Here is a 14369-nt window from a genome sequence, read left to right as displayed (position 1 = left end):
CGAGCGTTCGGCCGATTGCAGTGGTCGCCGTCTGTGTCTTGCCGGTCTTTGGTTGCATCACGCGGTCCACATCGAGATCAAAACTTTGCCAAAAGAGGAGTGTCTATTGGCATTACGCACAGACGGCGCGGCAACTGGGGCCTTTTGTGAGCACGTTGCTCCGAATTCGAGCTCTTGATGTGAGAAATAGCCGGTGAGAATGGCCATCTGGAACAGCACCGACAGGCCAGTTGGCGAAGACAGTGGAACAAAGCCAGGCGGACAGGCGTCGCGTCCATCGACCGTTGAGCGAAACCGCTCGAATTGACGCGACCCTTGAGAACGATGACTTGCGGTTTGCCGCACGCCGCCCATGCCGTTAATGCATGTGCTGGGCCACTGGTGGGCAAGGTCGGTCTCGGGTGCTGAACCACGGCAGCAGCAACAGTAACAGAGGACCAGCAGCAGGGTTCGTGCCAGTGGCTAGTGCGCTAAGCACATGGCAAACTTCGCTGGAGTCGTAGCAAGGGTGTTGCCATGTCGATCGGTCACCCATCGCAATCGCAATCGCGGAAACCTCCGTTCCACGGGCTGTTCCTGATGGTGATTTTGGGTTTGATGAGCACAGGACTGGCCGTAAGAGCTGAATCACAGATGGCAAAACCACAGCGTGGGGACGCTTTTTTGCCTTCCTGCCAAATTGGAAAGGGGGAATCTTATGGAAGCCCACGCTTGGCATCGAGAAGCTCCATTCCACCAAGTTCTTGTCCCTGCCACGTGCTGGAATCTCCCGGACCCTAACCCCATTTGATCTGGTCTTGTTGTTGGCTAGCAAGTGGTGATCCGTCATTGCCGATGCCCCTCTTGAGATATTCGCATACCTGTGCATGTACATAGGTTGAGCTCAATTGCATGTCTGAACTACTCTACTGGAGTTAACACTAAACGCTTACAGTATAACGTGTGTATGAAGTGTGCTTTCACGTATCCTTCTCATGATGAGTCCGGTTTCGTGCCGGTCCGCTTGACCGTACAAACCTCACTATACAGGACGCTACCAACAGTGCATACGCTACACAAGAGGCGCAGGTGCTGAGGGGTCTGTTAGGGCTGCCTGTCATTGGCCTTCGTCGACGAGCGTTGTGGACGTCGTCATCGACGCAGTCAACCTGCAGCAGGAGATGCATATTCACGCCACGGGGTTGGAGATTTGATGACTGGGATGCAGTCCAGCTGCTTGTCGTGCATCTTGGCGCAGGGTTCCTGGCAAGGTGCTTGGGCATTGCAGGACCACGAGCCTGGAGACTTTGTGTTGCTCCCGGGGTTCCGACAGTGGTGTCTTAGTTGGCAAGGTTCCCCTATCCCAGAAGACTTGGCCATTTGCAGGCTTTTGACCTGGCCCCTGAGATCTGATGCCCCTGAGCTGACCTCCGTCTTCAGCCTTGCAATATGGCTACCCCTGGGTCAGCCCGCGCTGCCGTTGGTTATAGCCTGGAAGTGTAAATGATAGATCTGGGCAGAAAGCTGTGCAAAGTGATTGCTCAAACACAGGCAAAATGTTTTCATCAACGGCTGCAGAATTCCTCGTGAGACTGGGCAACACGACGGTTGATGTCGCTGGAGAACATGATGAGCGATAGGACGGGTTCACTGGTCGCCTTCGGATGGCCTGCTCACCATGCAGGCTGCTGTAGTGCAGAAAACCCCACCTCACCAACAGAAAGGAAGCTGGAGCTGCGGCAGGGACAGGTCCAGTACCTTATCCCCTTTTCGGGGCGCGACCAGCCACTGGGCGAGGGGAGGCCTGGTTCCACCCGCTCTCCAGGGCGGACCCTTGCCTGCCGTGCCCACTGCATGCTGCTTCTTAGCTATTGCGGTCCCGGCTCACCTCACTTTGAGGTCCTCCCCCCACAGTTGCGTGATGCCACAGGAACGCGCTTCTTTGCAGCTGCCCGTCTTGAATAAAATCTCCCATGGCCCCCAGTTTCTAGGGGAAGTTTTGTTTCAATTCAACCACCGCTCCAACCTGCGATCTCGATCCAGACACCTGGAACTGAAATCGGTCGAGGGCGTGCTAGCCACTTCCGTATCACAGTCCGACAGCCGACGACGCAACGCCCCCGGCTTACCCACCGTTTACATCGCATCGCATCACGCATTCTGCGCATCCAGTCTGGACGGATCCCAGCAAGCAGAACCACAGCAGATCCCACCCGAGAAGCATCCAGTGATCCCACGTCCATGACACTGGGAACTGCAATCGACCTCCATTGAGCTTCAAACCCGCAATTGGAATCCATTGAAACATCCGAAGATCGTCAGCCGCCGAACGCACGTGTTTGCGAGTCTCATCCTGGTCGCCTGTGACAGTTCTGCACTGTGTGTGTGTGTGTGTGTGTGCGTGTCTCGACTGGAAGAGCTTGAATTTTATCCCGTGAACTGCCCGAAGGAGCGGCGATTTTGCTAAGTTACACTGAAGCACCGAAAAAAAAATAAAGACTTCTAGTCTCATTCTTGTAGCCGCCCACGGAGCCGAAACGGTCGGTCCAGCACCCGAAGAGTCGCTTCCCCCTTTTTACCCTGAATTTTTCGGCCCACGATTGGAGGATCTGTGCGGTACCTGAATAGAGGATACCCCAAACAGGATCGGGGAAACAGACGGATTAAGCCACCGGTTCAATCGTGCAGCTTTCATCCGAACTCTCGACTGCAAGCCGCAAACTTGCTTGGGCAAAAAAGGACGGGAATAGTTGGCGAGTCCGGCCCCGAGCTCCAGACTTAGCTCGTCTTGCCACTCCGACTTTTCGATTTCTTATTCGCACGCCGCAGTCCAGCCATGCCCCATTCCGTCTGCTTGGAATTTGAGCATTGCTGATACGACGTCTGAAACACGGCCCCTTTTGGACATTCCTTGCAACAGGAAGGGCTTATTAGGACCTCAGAGCTTGTGGCGGCACTCCTCTCTGGGACGGGAACGGTGACCATCGTCCCTAAGCCCTGTTGCATTCCCGCGGGCCAACGGACAGCAGATCCCCCGGCCTTCTAATACCACGAGTTTTGGCCCATCGTCGGCAGATACACCACAGGCCTGTCTCGCAATAGCCGCATTGCGTCTGCGCCAGTGCCAGCACCAGCGCATGTGCCTGTGCGTCTGTGCTTGTCTGTCTGTCTCTGCTTGCGTTGTGCCATGAGCCACGACATACCATCCTAACTTTGGACCAGCTTTCTACACAAACATCTCCAGCCCCCACATGTTCAGCAGATCCCATAGATTCCACAGCAGGACTGAGGCTCATTCGCAGGACCAGCCTCGGAAACACCGCGACGTTCCTCGATCTCTCCTGTCTGACTTATCATTTCTCAACCCGCTTTCTCCCAAGGCTCGCTCTACAGCGCCCAGCCCCTGGGGAGTTTCTGACATCGATTACCAGCCGAATACTCCCGCTTCGACCGGTTACGACACCCCGACGTACCCAGAGAAGAGTAAGTGACGTCGTTCTTCCGTCCTGCCTGCGCTCATGTTCCCAAGATGATGGAATTTTTCAGTCAACTTGACCCTGGTTACTCATATTTCCCTATGTTTGTTGTTTTCCTGTAACTTTACTTTTTCTCCCTGCCAACAGTTTTGCATTCATTTCGTGGCGCCTGTGTCCTACCTATCTTCCGAGCTAACAATCACTTCTTTTGCCATCCAGGCTTTTCTGTTGCTACAGGAACTCTACCCGCTCCACCTTATCAGTCTTCTGCTTCTATAACCTCTAGCACATCTCGCGATACCAATTCTCGATCTGCATCAGTACGCGATACAATGAACACCGATAGGAGTCGCGGGCGCCGCGAGCGCACTTTCGTTGGCGCTGAGTGCGCTGTCTGCGAGGAGCCCCTTGAACATACGCTGCGTGGCGAGAGAATATTACAGTTTTCCTGCACACATGTCGCCCACGAGGCATGCTTCTATGAGTTTATCCGTGAATTCGATGGGCAGTATTGCCCAACCTGTAATGCGCCGCTACATCTTGATACCAGCCGAGGCGGCAATGTTTTAGATATTGGTAAGGGAAACATGCTGAGCAAATTCCATTGGCGAGCAGGGGCTGAGCATCAACCAGAGAAAATCAGCAACATGGTGCGCTCTGTGTCTGTGAACGACACCAGGTCACAGGCCACACCTACCCCAACACCTCACTGGGACGAGCCATCACTTCGGTCGGGCGTTGGGGGTCCCGGTCGGAGCATGAGTCGCGACAGCCGTGAGCATCTGTCTGCGGATCATCGCTACAACTCTGGTCGCGGTCACAATAGGAGTGACAGCGAAGCTACTGGTGTGGCATCCTCGGGCGGGTATCCCGAGACTATGCAGAGCGGGCCGCCCAGGCGCCACGACTACGACGTCCAGGCCATGGAGACGTCGTTGGCCAGCCCACGGGCCTTCACTCGGAACCCCATTCCTCCGCCAACGGTTACTGTCCGTTCCGAGTTCCCAACCATCAACAGATCCCGCCAGCAACAGATGCTAACCTGTCTCATCACGGTCGAGGTGCCGGACAACAAGTGGCGTCCTGACCCCGAAGATCTGCCAGGCGGAGCTCCCCTGGCGCCACCCCGGCCTGACGGCTCTGTTCGGGCACCATCCCCCGTGCGGAGTGCGCCACGCTTCTATCCCTATGAGTCACCTGAAGTGCTGGCAGAGGTCACTGAAAACCTGCGGAACCGTGTCGACAACTGGCACGGGCTGGATTTCAACAGGTTCGGCAAGCTTCGCCTCTATGGTACTCTCCGTGTGGGCAAGGACAAAATCTCGTGGCAGGAGCTGGAATGCTATCTGTTCGCTGAGATGCTTATTTGCGTCAAGGAGAAGAAGAATCATCACCATGGTCAGGGACAATGGGGAGACGATGGAAGCAACCGCCGGAATGCCCGTTGCACGCTTAAGGGTTCCATCCTGATCAAGAAGCACCTCAACGAGGTGACTGAGACGGGCAATATCGACGAAAACATTCTCACTCTCAGTCTGTCGGTTGCCGAGCTTCCGCAGTTCCATCTGCGTTTCGAGAACCGTAATCAGCTCAAGCTTTGGCAACAAGCGCTTCTTGACCTCAATGCGGTCGATACCCCGCCCGTTCGCAGTCCAGACTACGATCGGGGAGAGTTTTCCGAGACAGACGAGGACGATTGGCAGCGGACGCCCGGCTCGGGCCGCCCACAGCGTGTCTCATCGGTCGCTTCGTCTTGGGGTGGCGCCAAGTCGGTCACGACTGCGCCAACGGAGTACACCAACTTCACTAGGAATTCCCCGCTCATGCACTCTATCCACGTGCCCGTTGATGTTGTCGTGGTGGTCCCTATCTCGGCTTCTATGCAGGGCGTCAAGATCAACATTGTTCGTGATGCACTGCGGTTCTTGGTTAGCGCTCTGGGCGAACGCGATCGTATGGGCTTGGTAACTTTTGGATCATCGGGTGGTGGTGTCCCGATCGTAGGCATGACGACCAAGGCATGGCCTGGGTGGTCTAACATCCTCAACTCGCTCAAGCCGGTCGGCCAGAAGAGCCATCGTGCGGATGTCGTGGAAGGCGCCAACGTGGCCATGGATCTGCTGATGGGCCGCAAGTACAACAACCCGATCGCCACCATTATGCTGATCAGCGACGCCTCGACGTCTGATGCTGATAGTGTTGACTTTGTAGTGTCACGAGCCGAAGCAGCCAAGTATGTCCCCTCCCCAACTTCCCCCCTCAGTAGCAAGTGCTAACAATAGTACAGGATTACGATTCACTCGTTTGGCCTGGGGATGACCCACAAGCCGGATACGATGATCGAGCTGTCGACAAGGACGAAGGCTTCTTACACCTACGTCAAGGATTGGATGATGCTTCGTGAATGCTTGGCTGGCTGTCTCGGCGCCATGCAGACATTGTCACACCAGAACGCTAAGTTGAAGCTTAAATTGCCCGAGGGATCACCTGCCAAGTTCCACAAGATCAGCGGTGCGCTGCAAATTACTAAACGTGCCACGGGCCGCGATGCGGAAGCATCCCTTGGAGATCTCCGCTTTGGAGACAAGCGAGATATCCTTGTGCAACTCGTTATTATGCCCGACACAACCTCGCAAGATCAGCTACCCCAGGATCCATGGGACAACATTGTTTCTGGATTGGAGGCTCTGGGCGGTCCCATGGACCAGGATGAGCAACGGGTTACCTCTGTCGAGGAGGTGCCCCTGATCCAGGCCGAACTGATCTGGGGAGACATTCTACGGGACGGCACGACGCAGCATACCCGGCCGAGCTTGCTGGCCATTACTATGCTCCCGGCTCCCTCGAACAACTCCAAGAAGCAGTCGCTGTGGGGCAACTCGCCTCCAATACCACCTCACCCGCACATTGTGCAGCGTCGGATGGAGCTGTTGACATCAGATATGCTTACGCGGGCATTGACGCTGGTCAGCCGTGGCCAACACGACCGCGCACACACACTGCTGAATGAAACGCGGTCCATCCTGAAGGGTCTTGGCAAGGGCGGCTTGCCCCCTGTACCGCCATTGCCGACGAACAAGTCCCAGCCATCAACGCCACACCCGAACAACGAAGGATCTCCGACCCTGGCCGGGACACCTGACCGCAAGAACACGCCCTCGCCGACATCCGCAACCACCACTTCAGCGCCTGGCTTCCCGAACCCGACGCTCCCCCGCAGCCGATCCAACGACGGTCTCGGCCTCGGCACGGCTGCGGGTATCGATCCCAACACGGTTGCCGCACTCGATGCAGAACTGGAGTCGGCTCTCGAATGGATCAACCACCCGGCTGTGTTTGGGCGTGACTCGCGCAAGCAGGTGCTGCAGGCCATTGGGGTCATCAGCTCTCAACGGGCGTTTACGTTCCGTACGCCGATCGAAAGTTTGTGGGCTTCGCGGGTTAGTGGAATTAAGAAGTTGACAGAGAAGAGTCGGGAGTGGAGAGAGGAAGGCGGTGGCGAGGGGGGGATTATGGAGGAGGCTTGAATTTGAGCAGCTCCCTGGCAACGTGGAAGACAGTGTGTGTGTGCTGCCTACCTGTCATGATCAATGGTCGACGACATGAAGAATTGGCGCAACCCGCTTATGAGCGCAATGCTACGGTAGATGGACGATAACAGACAGGTCATGGTCATGACGATCGGATGTATAAACCCCATATCATTCAACAAAGTCATTGAGGAAGGAATATCGGGATGGGAAGGAATGATGGTCGGATGGACAGGAATATGTGAGGGATATTGGAGGGAATGAGGAGGAAAAGCTATATATTATACCCGATTAACCCTAGGACGGCGCTGGTTTTGCGCTATCTGAGCTGTCTGGAAGTTTTTGTTGGATATGGTCTTTTCCCCTGCCAACCCACTTGACTCGTTTACCGGGCCTTGGGGGCTGTCGGCAGCTTCGTTGTGTTTATCTTTCTCGCTGTTGATTTTGAAGGACTTTGCTTTGGTGGGAAGATGATACCATTGTATTGGGGCTCCTGTAACATGTATTTTTTTGGTCACCTACCAGCAGCTTCATTAGCTTCTCTGTTGAATAATTGTACCACTGGATGTCCAATAACTTTAATTTCCCTGATGTGAATGGTTGATGGCTCAAAGTCATCTAAGGCGATTTGGCTGAAGGGCCTGAATGGAGGATGGTTCTGTCCCAGGGCTCCAAGTTTCCAGAGTGTGGTCAAGAACAGGATATGATCACCTGTTACGGAGTAGATATGGTTCTCGTGATGAATGAACAATGACGTTTCATGACTTCCAGGTTGTCAGGTAGTGATATTGTCCCAGTCTTGTATGGGGCTCTGGATCACGCTTTGGAGCACCAAGCCCAACAGAATTGGCGGAGCGGCCCGCCCGCTAATAATGGAAGGCTGGGACGAACCAATTATCCAAGGGTCCCGGTACCGGCAGGTGTCGGAGATCGGCATCAAAGATCATGCGGTCAGATGTATGCAGCTGGACTATATCCTGTGCACAGCAGGGTGACGCTGGTTGCATTGTGCCATCAACATCGAAACTAGATCTGGAGAATATGTTCTAGGGATTGCAATCATCTTGGCATCCTCTCGAAAATCATGAAGGGTTAGGCAGGTAAATCCTAGGGACGTCATCAGCCACAGCAGATCTCCGGCAGCCAAGCCGATATCTTTCTGTGGAAATCGAAGCGAGCTCCCAGGCTCCCGCCATTCATGAGCGTGCGTGGAAACCAGCAGAAAGAAAGCCAGGATCCCCGCTCCGAAACGAGAAAAAGGTTTTATCAGATGCTTTAGATAATCTGTGTCCAATCAGAGTTGAGCACAAGACCCAGAATTGTGGGTCTTGTCCCTGCGCAGGCATGAGATTTGCGGGCAAACATGAGATGGCGCATGGCGGATGCCCCCCAGATGGGGCTCGGTGTTGTGTTCGGATGCCCGAGGGACTTCGAGTGCGTGAGTGCGCGGGAGGGGCACCACGCTGATGGAGGGTTGGGGATGGGAATGGGGATTCCAGGTTGGGGGGATGGAGTAATCGAGTTAGGCAGGTGTGTTTATAACTTTTACCATCTCGATCAATTTGATGCACAAGAACAGGGAGACGAGTCTCTCCGAGGCATACATTAGGTTCTGTTTCTTTGGTTCTTACTCTCCGCAGTCACCATTGTGTGTGCTCATTACAGCTGTCACCAGTCGGTGGTTAGTGATCCCTGGATTCTGAGACACATGAGACCTTTAAGGCCCTGGGCAGCCATTTGTGAGGGGTCCCGTCTCGCTACTTGCCTCTTCTTGTGTCCTCCGAAACCTGCATTTTCCTGCCTGGACAACTCTGCTGTTGTCAGCGTCCAGTCCAGTCTGCCAGCCTGCCGTCAGCGCGGGGTGAACACAGAGTTCCAAATACGCTCGAAAGGGGCTCAGCTGAGCAGGCTGGGGCATTGAGTCAAACATTGCTTACGCGTGGAGGGGAGAACTTATGTCCTGGGTTTCTTCTGCCTTACTTTTACTTCCGGGTTATTTTTTTTGAATCACTTCTTCTGAGTTCAACCCGTGGCTCGACCAACCTTTGAACACAAAAACCTGAAGTACTTGGGAACATCTCATCCTGTTTGTGATCCAGAGGGTCAGCGATCCAAAAACAGCGCGTCGGCCTAGGCCTCGCTGGCGACAACCCCATCAACTCGACCTGACTGCCCCATTCCTTCCGCCACGCGCCATTTTGCAATGCCGGTTTAGAGGTTTATGAGAACATCGAAGTCTCCTGCGCTCTGCTCGTCACTATACCATTACCAGAGAGCCCCCTGAACCCCATCGACCGCGGATGCCTGCCTCAGCCTTAGCCTTCACCACACTACGACGACAACACGCAACGCTGGTTTGACTTTGACTCGGCTCCGGACCATGAGGGCCGCCGGCCACGACGATGACGCCCGGGAGCCGCTTATATTCGCGGGCGGACGAAATGGCGACGGCGATGACAACAGTGACTGCAGCGAGTATGGCGCCGTGGCATATTCCTCCGCGCGAGGCCCCAGGGAGAATGATGGAGGCCTGAGTGATGCGAGGTCCAATGTCCAAGACGGCGTGAGGCGCATAGATGCACTCTCCCGGGCTTGGTCTCAATGGGGTCTTGCTGTTGCTTACCTTAGGTTTGGCCCCCTGTTCCTTGTACACTCTTTAGAAGGGAGGGGGAACGGAAGATGAGAGACACGCGTTGGAACGATGGCTAATTGTTCCCCTGCAGTATCTTCTTCATGGCTTTCACCCTCTCGCTTGAGGGTCAAGTTACATACTCGCTGGCCGCCTTTGCTGTGAGCTCTTTTCATAACCACTCGCTGCTGTCGACTGTCTATGTCGTGCAAGGCGTCGTGAACGGTAGGTCACCTGCTCCCTCGCTCTCGCGGTGCCTGTTGTGCTTGTGCATGCTGCCGCTAACTGTATGGAAGCCGTTATCAAGCCCCCCATGGCCAAAGTTGCCGATGTATTTGGCCGTTTGGAGGCATTCTGTATCTCCATCATCCTCTGCGTGCTGGGTTATGTCCAGATGGCCTTGTCGCACAACGTCCAGACGTATGCCTCAGCGCAGATCTTTTACTCGGCCGGCTCGACAGGCCTTCAGATCCTGCAGCAGGTCTTCATCGCCGATACGAGCAGCTTCCTGAATCGAGGTCTTCTCTCTAGCATCCCTGACAGTCCCTTTTTGGTGACTGTCTGGATTGGCCCTGCCATTGCTGCTGCGATTCTTGCGCATGCGAGCTGGCGCTGGGGATACGCGATATGGGCATTCATTCTGCCTGTTGCCTTCATGCCCTTGGCTCTCAGTCTGTTTCTCAACACCAGGAAGGCGCAGAAGTTAGGGTTACTTCCGAAGAAGCGGCATCCTAACTCCCAAGATGACGAGGAGTCTGCTCGGGCAGTGGCCAAGCGCCTCTTCGACGACCTTGATATCGGAGGCACCCTTCTGCTTTCAGGCGGCCTGGCCCTGATCCTCATCCCCCTCACCCTCGTCTCGCACTCGCAATCAGGATGGCACGACCCCCTTCTCGTTGCCATGATCGTCATGGGACTCATCCTGCTCATCCTCTTCCCGCTCTGGGAGTCCCGCCCAAATCTCGCTCCTCACCCCCTCCTCCCCTTCCCCTTACTCAAATCCCGAACTTTCTGCGCAGGCTGCTTCCTCGCCTTCTCCTGGTTCGCCGTCTTCTACATCGCCGTCCAACCCTACCTCTACTCCTACCTCCTGGTGGCCCTCAACCTACCCGTCTCCATCGCTGGCCCAATTACCCAAATTTTCTCCTTTGCCTCGACCATCGCCGCGCTGGTTGCATCCCTCATCATCCGCCGTCTTGGCGAGCCCCGGCCAAGACCTTTTATCATCTTTGGCGCGGTCCTCTACACAGTTTCGGTCATCATCCTAGTCCATACGCGTACCCGCGACGCATCCATCATGACACTCTCCCTCGCGCAGACGGGGCTGGGCGCTGGTGCTGGTCTCATGCACGTCTCTACGCAGCTGATCGTTCAGGCCGCAGCCAGCAGCGTCTTTGCCAACTCTGACCGGATGCCCTCACAAAGTTCCCATGCCCAACAACAACAATACGTCGGCGTTGCAACAGCCACATTCCTCACCATGGCCCAAGTAGGCGTTGCCGTGGGTGCCGCGCTCTCTGGGGCAATCTGGGGCAAGCTCATCCCGCTTAAACTGTACAAATACCTGCCCGACACTGCAAAAGAAGATGTGCAAAAGATATATAGCAGCGTCGTGGTGGCATGTAGTTATGAGTGGGGCAGTCCCGAGAGGGAGGCGATTGCTCGGGCGTATCAAGAGGTCGTTACGGTTCTATTGAGGGTTGCGCTTGCGGCATGTGTGCTTGTGTTGGGGTCAGCGGGGAGTGTGGGAGAGTATGTTTTGGGAGGGGATGGCGTGGGGAGGAAAAAAGTTCGTGGGGGAGGGGGACTGATGTTGAGGGTGAAAAGGTTGTTGTTGTTGGGAAGAGTATGAGATATGACATATAGAAAGGTGATGTTTGCCTGCATGCATATTGCATAAAGGGTTTGTCTTGGTCAAGGTTGAGTTGCTTGCGGCATTGCAGTGCTGGCTTACGAGCGGGATAGCTGATGATACCCCCTTTGTTTGGTTGTTACCTGGCAGTTTATCGGATCATCGTTGTCTGCATCGTTGGGTTATATATCAATACAAGATATCATACTGGCATTCATTTCCCATTCTCCTACCTACCTAATGTTGGAGACATAGCAGGTTCCGACGTGTAAGCAACCCATATCAAACAAGATAGGTATCTGGTCATCAAGTGAAAACGCGACATACATAGGAAGTAGTAGTATACACTTTTAGATTACAGTACAGAAACAGAAAAAAAAACCCACGAGATTTGCAACCCTTACAAAGGGCATCTTCGCTCGCTCGCTGTTGCGCCTCGCTTGGTCTAGTCTTGTCAGTTTGTGCGATGCATCTTTTTTTCTCTGTTGCCGTATATAAGAACACAGTGTACAGAAGACGACCCCCCTCTCTTTTCTATCATCACCCCATCTACCTCAGATCAAACGAGTTGCGCACGCTCCACCAATACTCGTACGGCAACACCTTGCGCAGCTCGTCGCGAGTCAGCCATTGAAAGTCGGTCAGGCCATGCTTGTTGTCCGTCAGGTCCGCCTGCCCGGCCATGATGCGGCCCTTGAGAAAGAAAATCTTCTCGCCGCGCTTGACTAGCCTCTGCTCGCCGTTAGCGTCCGCGGGCTCGAACTCAGGCTTGATGACGTGGTGCGCGATCGGGACCCGGCCGACGATCCAGGTGTTCATGTTGATGCCGGCGGATTCAGCGAGGACACGGGCTGCGGTCTGGGAAAGAGAGTCAGTACAACATCGTTCCTTTAGTAAGGGATTGTGGCCTACCTCGTGCAGCGCTTCCTCAGTCAATACTGGCCCCTCAGGGAACCCCCACACGGCATTCTCCCCCTCACCCTTCTTCACCACCAGGTAAAGCGTCTTATCCAACGCGCGATCCAGCCTCCTTACATCATTCTTCTCATCGGCCTCGGTACGCCTCGGCATCGGCCTCTCCACAGGCACGCGCTCTTCCTCCGGAATAGGCTCACCATCTTCACTAACCCGCACCTCCGCATCCTTCAACAATCTCTCGTACATATACTCCCACGACGAAGTCGTCGACCCAATCATGACCTCATCGTTCCACGCCATGCGCCCGCGCGGGTTATACCGCCCGATATCCTTAGCCGGCACACCATGACGCTCCTTCAGCTTGATACGGAAGTCCAGGTCAGCGGCGGAATCCGGCTTGTAGTAGAATTCGCGGCGGAAGGGGGCTGTCAGGCGCTCGTTGAGACGCTTTTGGTAGAGGTAGAAGGCTGACTCGAAGGGGGTTGGGTCACGGGTCAGGATCGGGGGGCGGGATAGGATCACGCCGGATTTGATGCGGTACGGGTTGGGAGACTTGGGGAGGTTGGATGTCACCGGCGGCGGGGGAGGGGTCGTTGTGGAAGATGATGGCTCGGAGGGGGAGGGGTTGGTTGCTTCGGAGGCATAGTATCTCCAGGCGGTGTTCGCACTCGAGAGTGGTAACCTGGGTATTGTCCTAGAGGAGCGAGCGCACTGGGAGCAGAGGAGCTGGGAGCCTAGAATGGAGGGAAGAGGTGTCAGTGTTCAGTTTTGTCTTCACGTCTTGCCTGGTCTTGGTGATAGCATTTGGCGGGGGAATTGGCGCATACTCCTCAGCAGGGCCGACCCTCTACCCGGCGCCGACATCATGGTAATACGGCAGCTCCCTGACAATTGAAGCTGCAGGGACTTATTTGGCGACAAAAAGGAGGGGGTGTCGTGGCGGTAGTGGAAACGGTCGGCCGACGGAGACCCAAACGTCGCCAGTCGCTGAAGCCGTGAACTTTTTCCATCGCGGCACTGCGCACTGCGGACCCACCCTTGCTGGGCGTCAGGTCCATCAACGGGTCTGAGGACTGGGGACTGGATTGTGCTCCCACCGCCTTCCAGTTCTGGATTAGTAGGTCCCAGTGCACGGACCACTCATCGGATCGCATTTTTTAACTTGGAGTTGCTCGACAATTTTTGACCTTGTTCTTCTTCTTTACGGCACTATACCTTATCATCAGGACATGCAGCACCCATCACGTCGTGATCATTACAGGTGCCCAGAGTGACCAGCGGCTGATTCGCTAGCGGAGCCTGCGCCGAAAGGCATTTTCTACCGGGCCCTGTTAGATAGATCCCGCAAACATTACTTCGCTTTTGGACCGAGTTCACAGCACTTCCAGTAGAGTACAGTTTCACTTTTGAATGTAATGGATCTTGGAACTTTGAGATGTTACGTTTGATTATTGCGTTTTTGTGTTGTGCATCTACTCCTTGTCTACGTCTCCCCTGACATTCGATTTGTCTGGACCCTCTCGCTGTTTTTGGTCCTTTCGGCTCGTTTTCTTGAGTCTCGCCCCTTTAGCCCTCCTTTTCAGAATGCTCCCTCTTGGGCCACTCCCACTCAGCAGGAAGGACAAGAGGACTCTAGATGCATCCATACGTGCCCTGTGTATGGTCACCAGTGGCTACAGTAGCCAGGTCTGTTTCGACATGAACCTGCGCACCTTTTAGCGGATGATCGAGATGGACAGTTCATTCTTCACACACTTCGGCAGCCGAATCCTAGGGTCCTGTTCGAAAATCTGTGGCTCGCTGATCCAATTGAATCTGGTAAAAATGCTTGTGGATGATAGGTGAAAATGAGTTGGACAGTCCCTCTGTCTGAGTGTGAGCTGGTGCCGGGAACATTGAACCACTTAAAGCTCGATGCACCTTGCTTTTCAGGCTTGTCGACAATGTTACTGTTTCGCAACGACGGCATGACCATTGTCGCTGGA

The 14369-nt window shown here is 54.8% G+C and overlaps 3 protein-coding genes across 3 annotated transcripts; 2 read left to right on the top strand and 1 right to left on the bottom strand.

Annotated features, from left to right (window-relative positions):
- Positions 1-3230: 3230 nt before the first annotated feature.
- On the top strand, positions 3231-6982 carry CTHT_0026150 (von willebrand factor (vWF) type A domain-containing protein; the record flags this gene model as incomplete). The annotated part of the gene is made up of 3 exons (XM_006693011.1): positions 3231-3462; positions 3675-5688; positions 5743-6982. 3 exons carry the CDS (start codon positions 3231-3233, stop codon positions 6980-6982), a joined length of 3486 nt encoding a protein of 1161 aa, XP_006693074.1.
- A 2383-nt stretch (positions 6983-9365) lies between these two features.
- Positions 9366-11466, top strand: CTHT_0026140 (putative iron transporter protein; the record flags this gene model as incomplete). Its single annotated transcript, XM_006693010.1, has 3 exons — positions 9366-9613; positions 9709-9839; positions 9911-11466. 3 exons carry the CDS (start codon positions 9366-9368, stop codon positions 11464-11466), a joined length of 1935 nt encoding a protein of 644 aa, XP_006693073.1.
- Positions 11467-12015: 549 nt separating this feature from the next.
- On the bottom strand, positions 12016-13538 carry CTHT_0026130 (mitochondrial 54S ribosomal protein mL46; the record flags this gene model as incomplete). The annotated part of the gene is made up of 3 exons (XM_006693009.1): positions 12016-12324; positions 12379-13118; positions 13421-13538. 3 exons carry the CDS (start codon positions 13536-13538, stop codon positions 12016-12018), a joined length of 1167 nt encoding a protein of 388 aa, XP_006693072.1.
- Between the last annotated feature and the right edge of the window lie 831 nt (positions 13539-14369).

Source organism: Thermochaetoides thermophila (assembly GCF_000221225.1).
Source record: "Thermochaetoides thermophila DSM 1495 unplaced genomic scaffold scf7180000011816, whole genome shotgun sequence".
NCBI classification, from domain to species: domain Eukaryota; kingdom Fungi; phylum Ascomycota; class Sordariomycetes; order Sordariales; family Chaetomiaceae; genus Thermochaetoides; species Thermochaetoides thermophila.
This window is presented reverse-complemented; position numbering and strand designations above follow the sequence as displayed.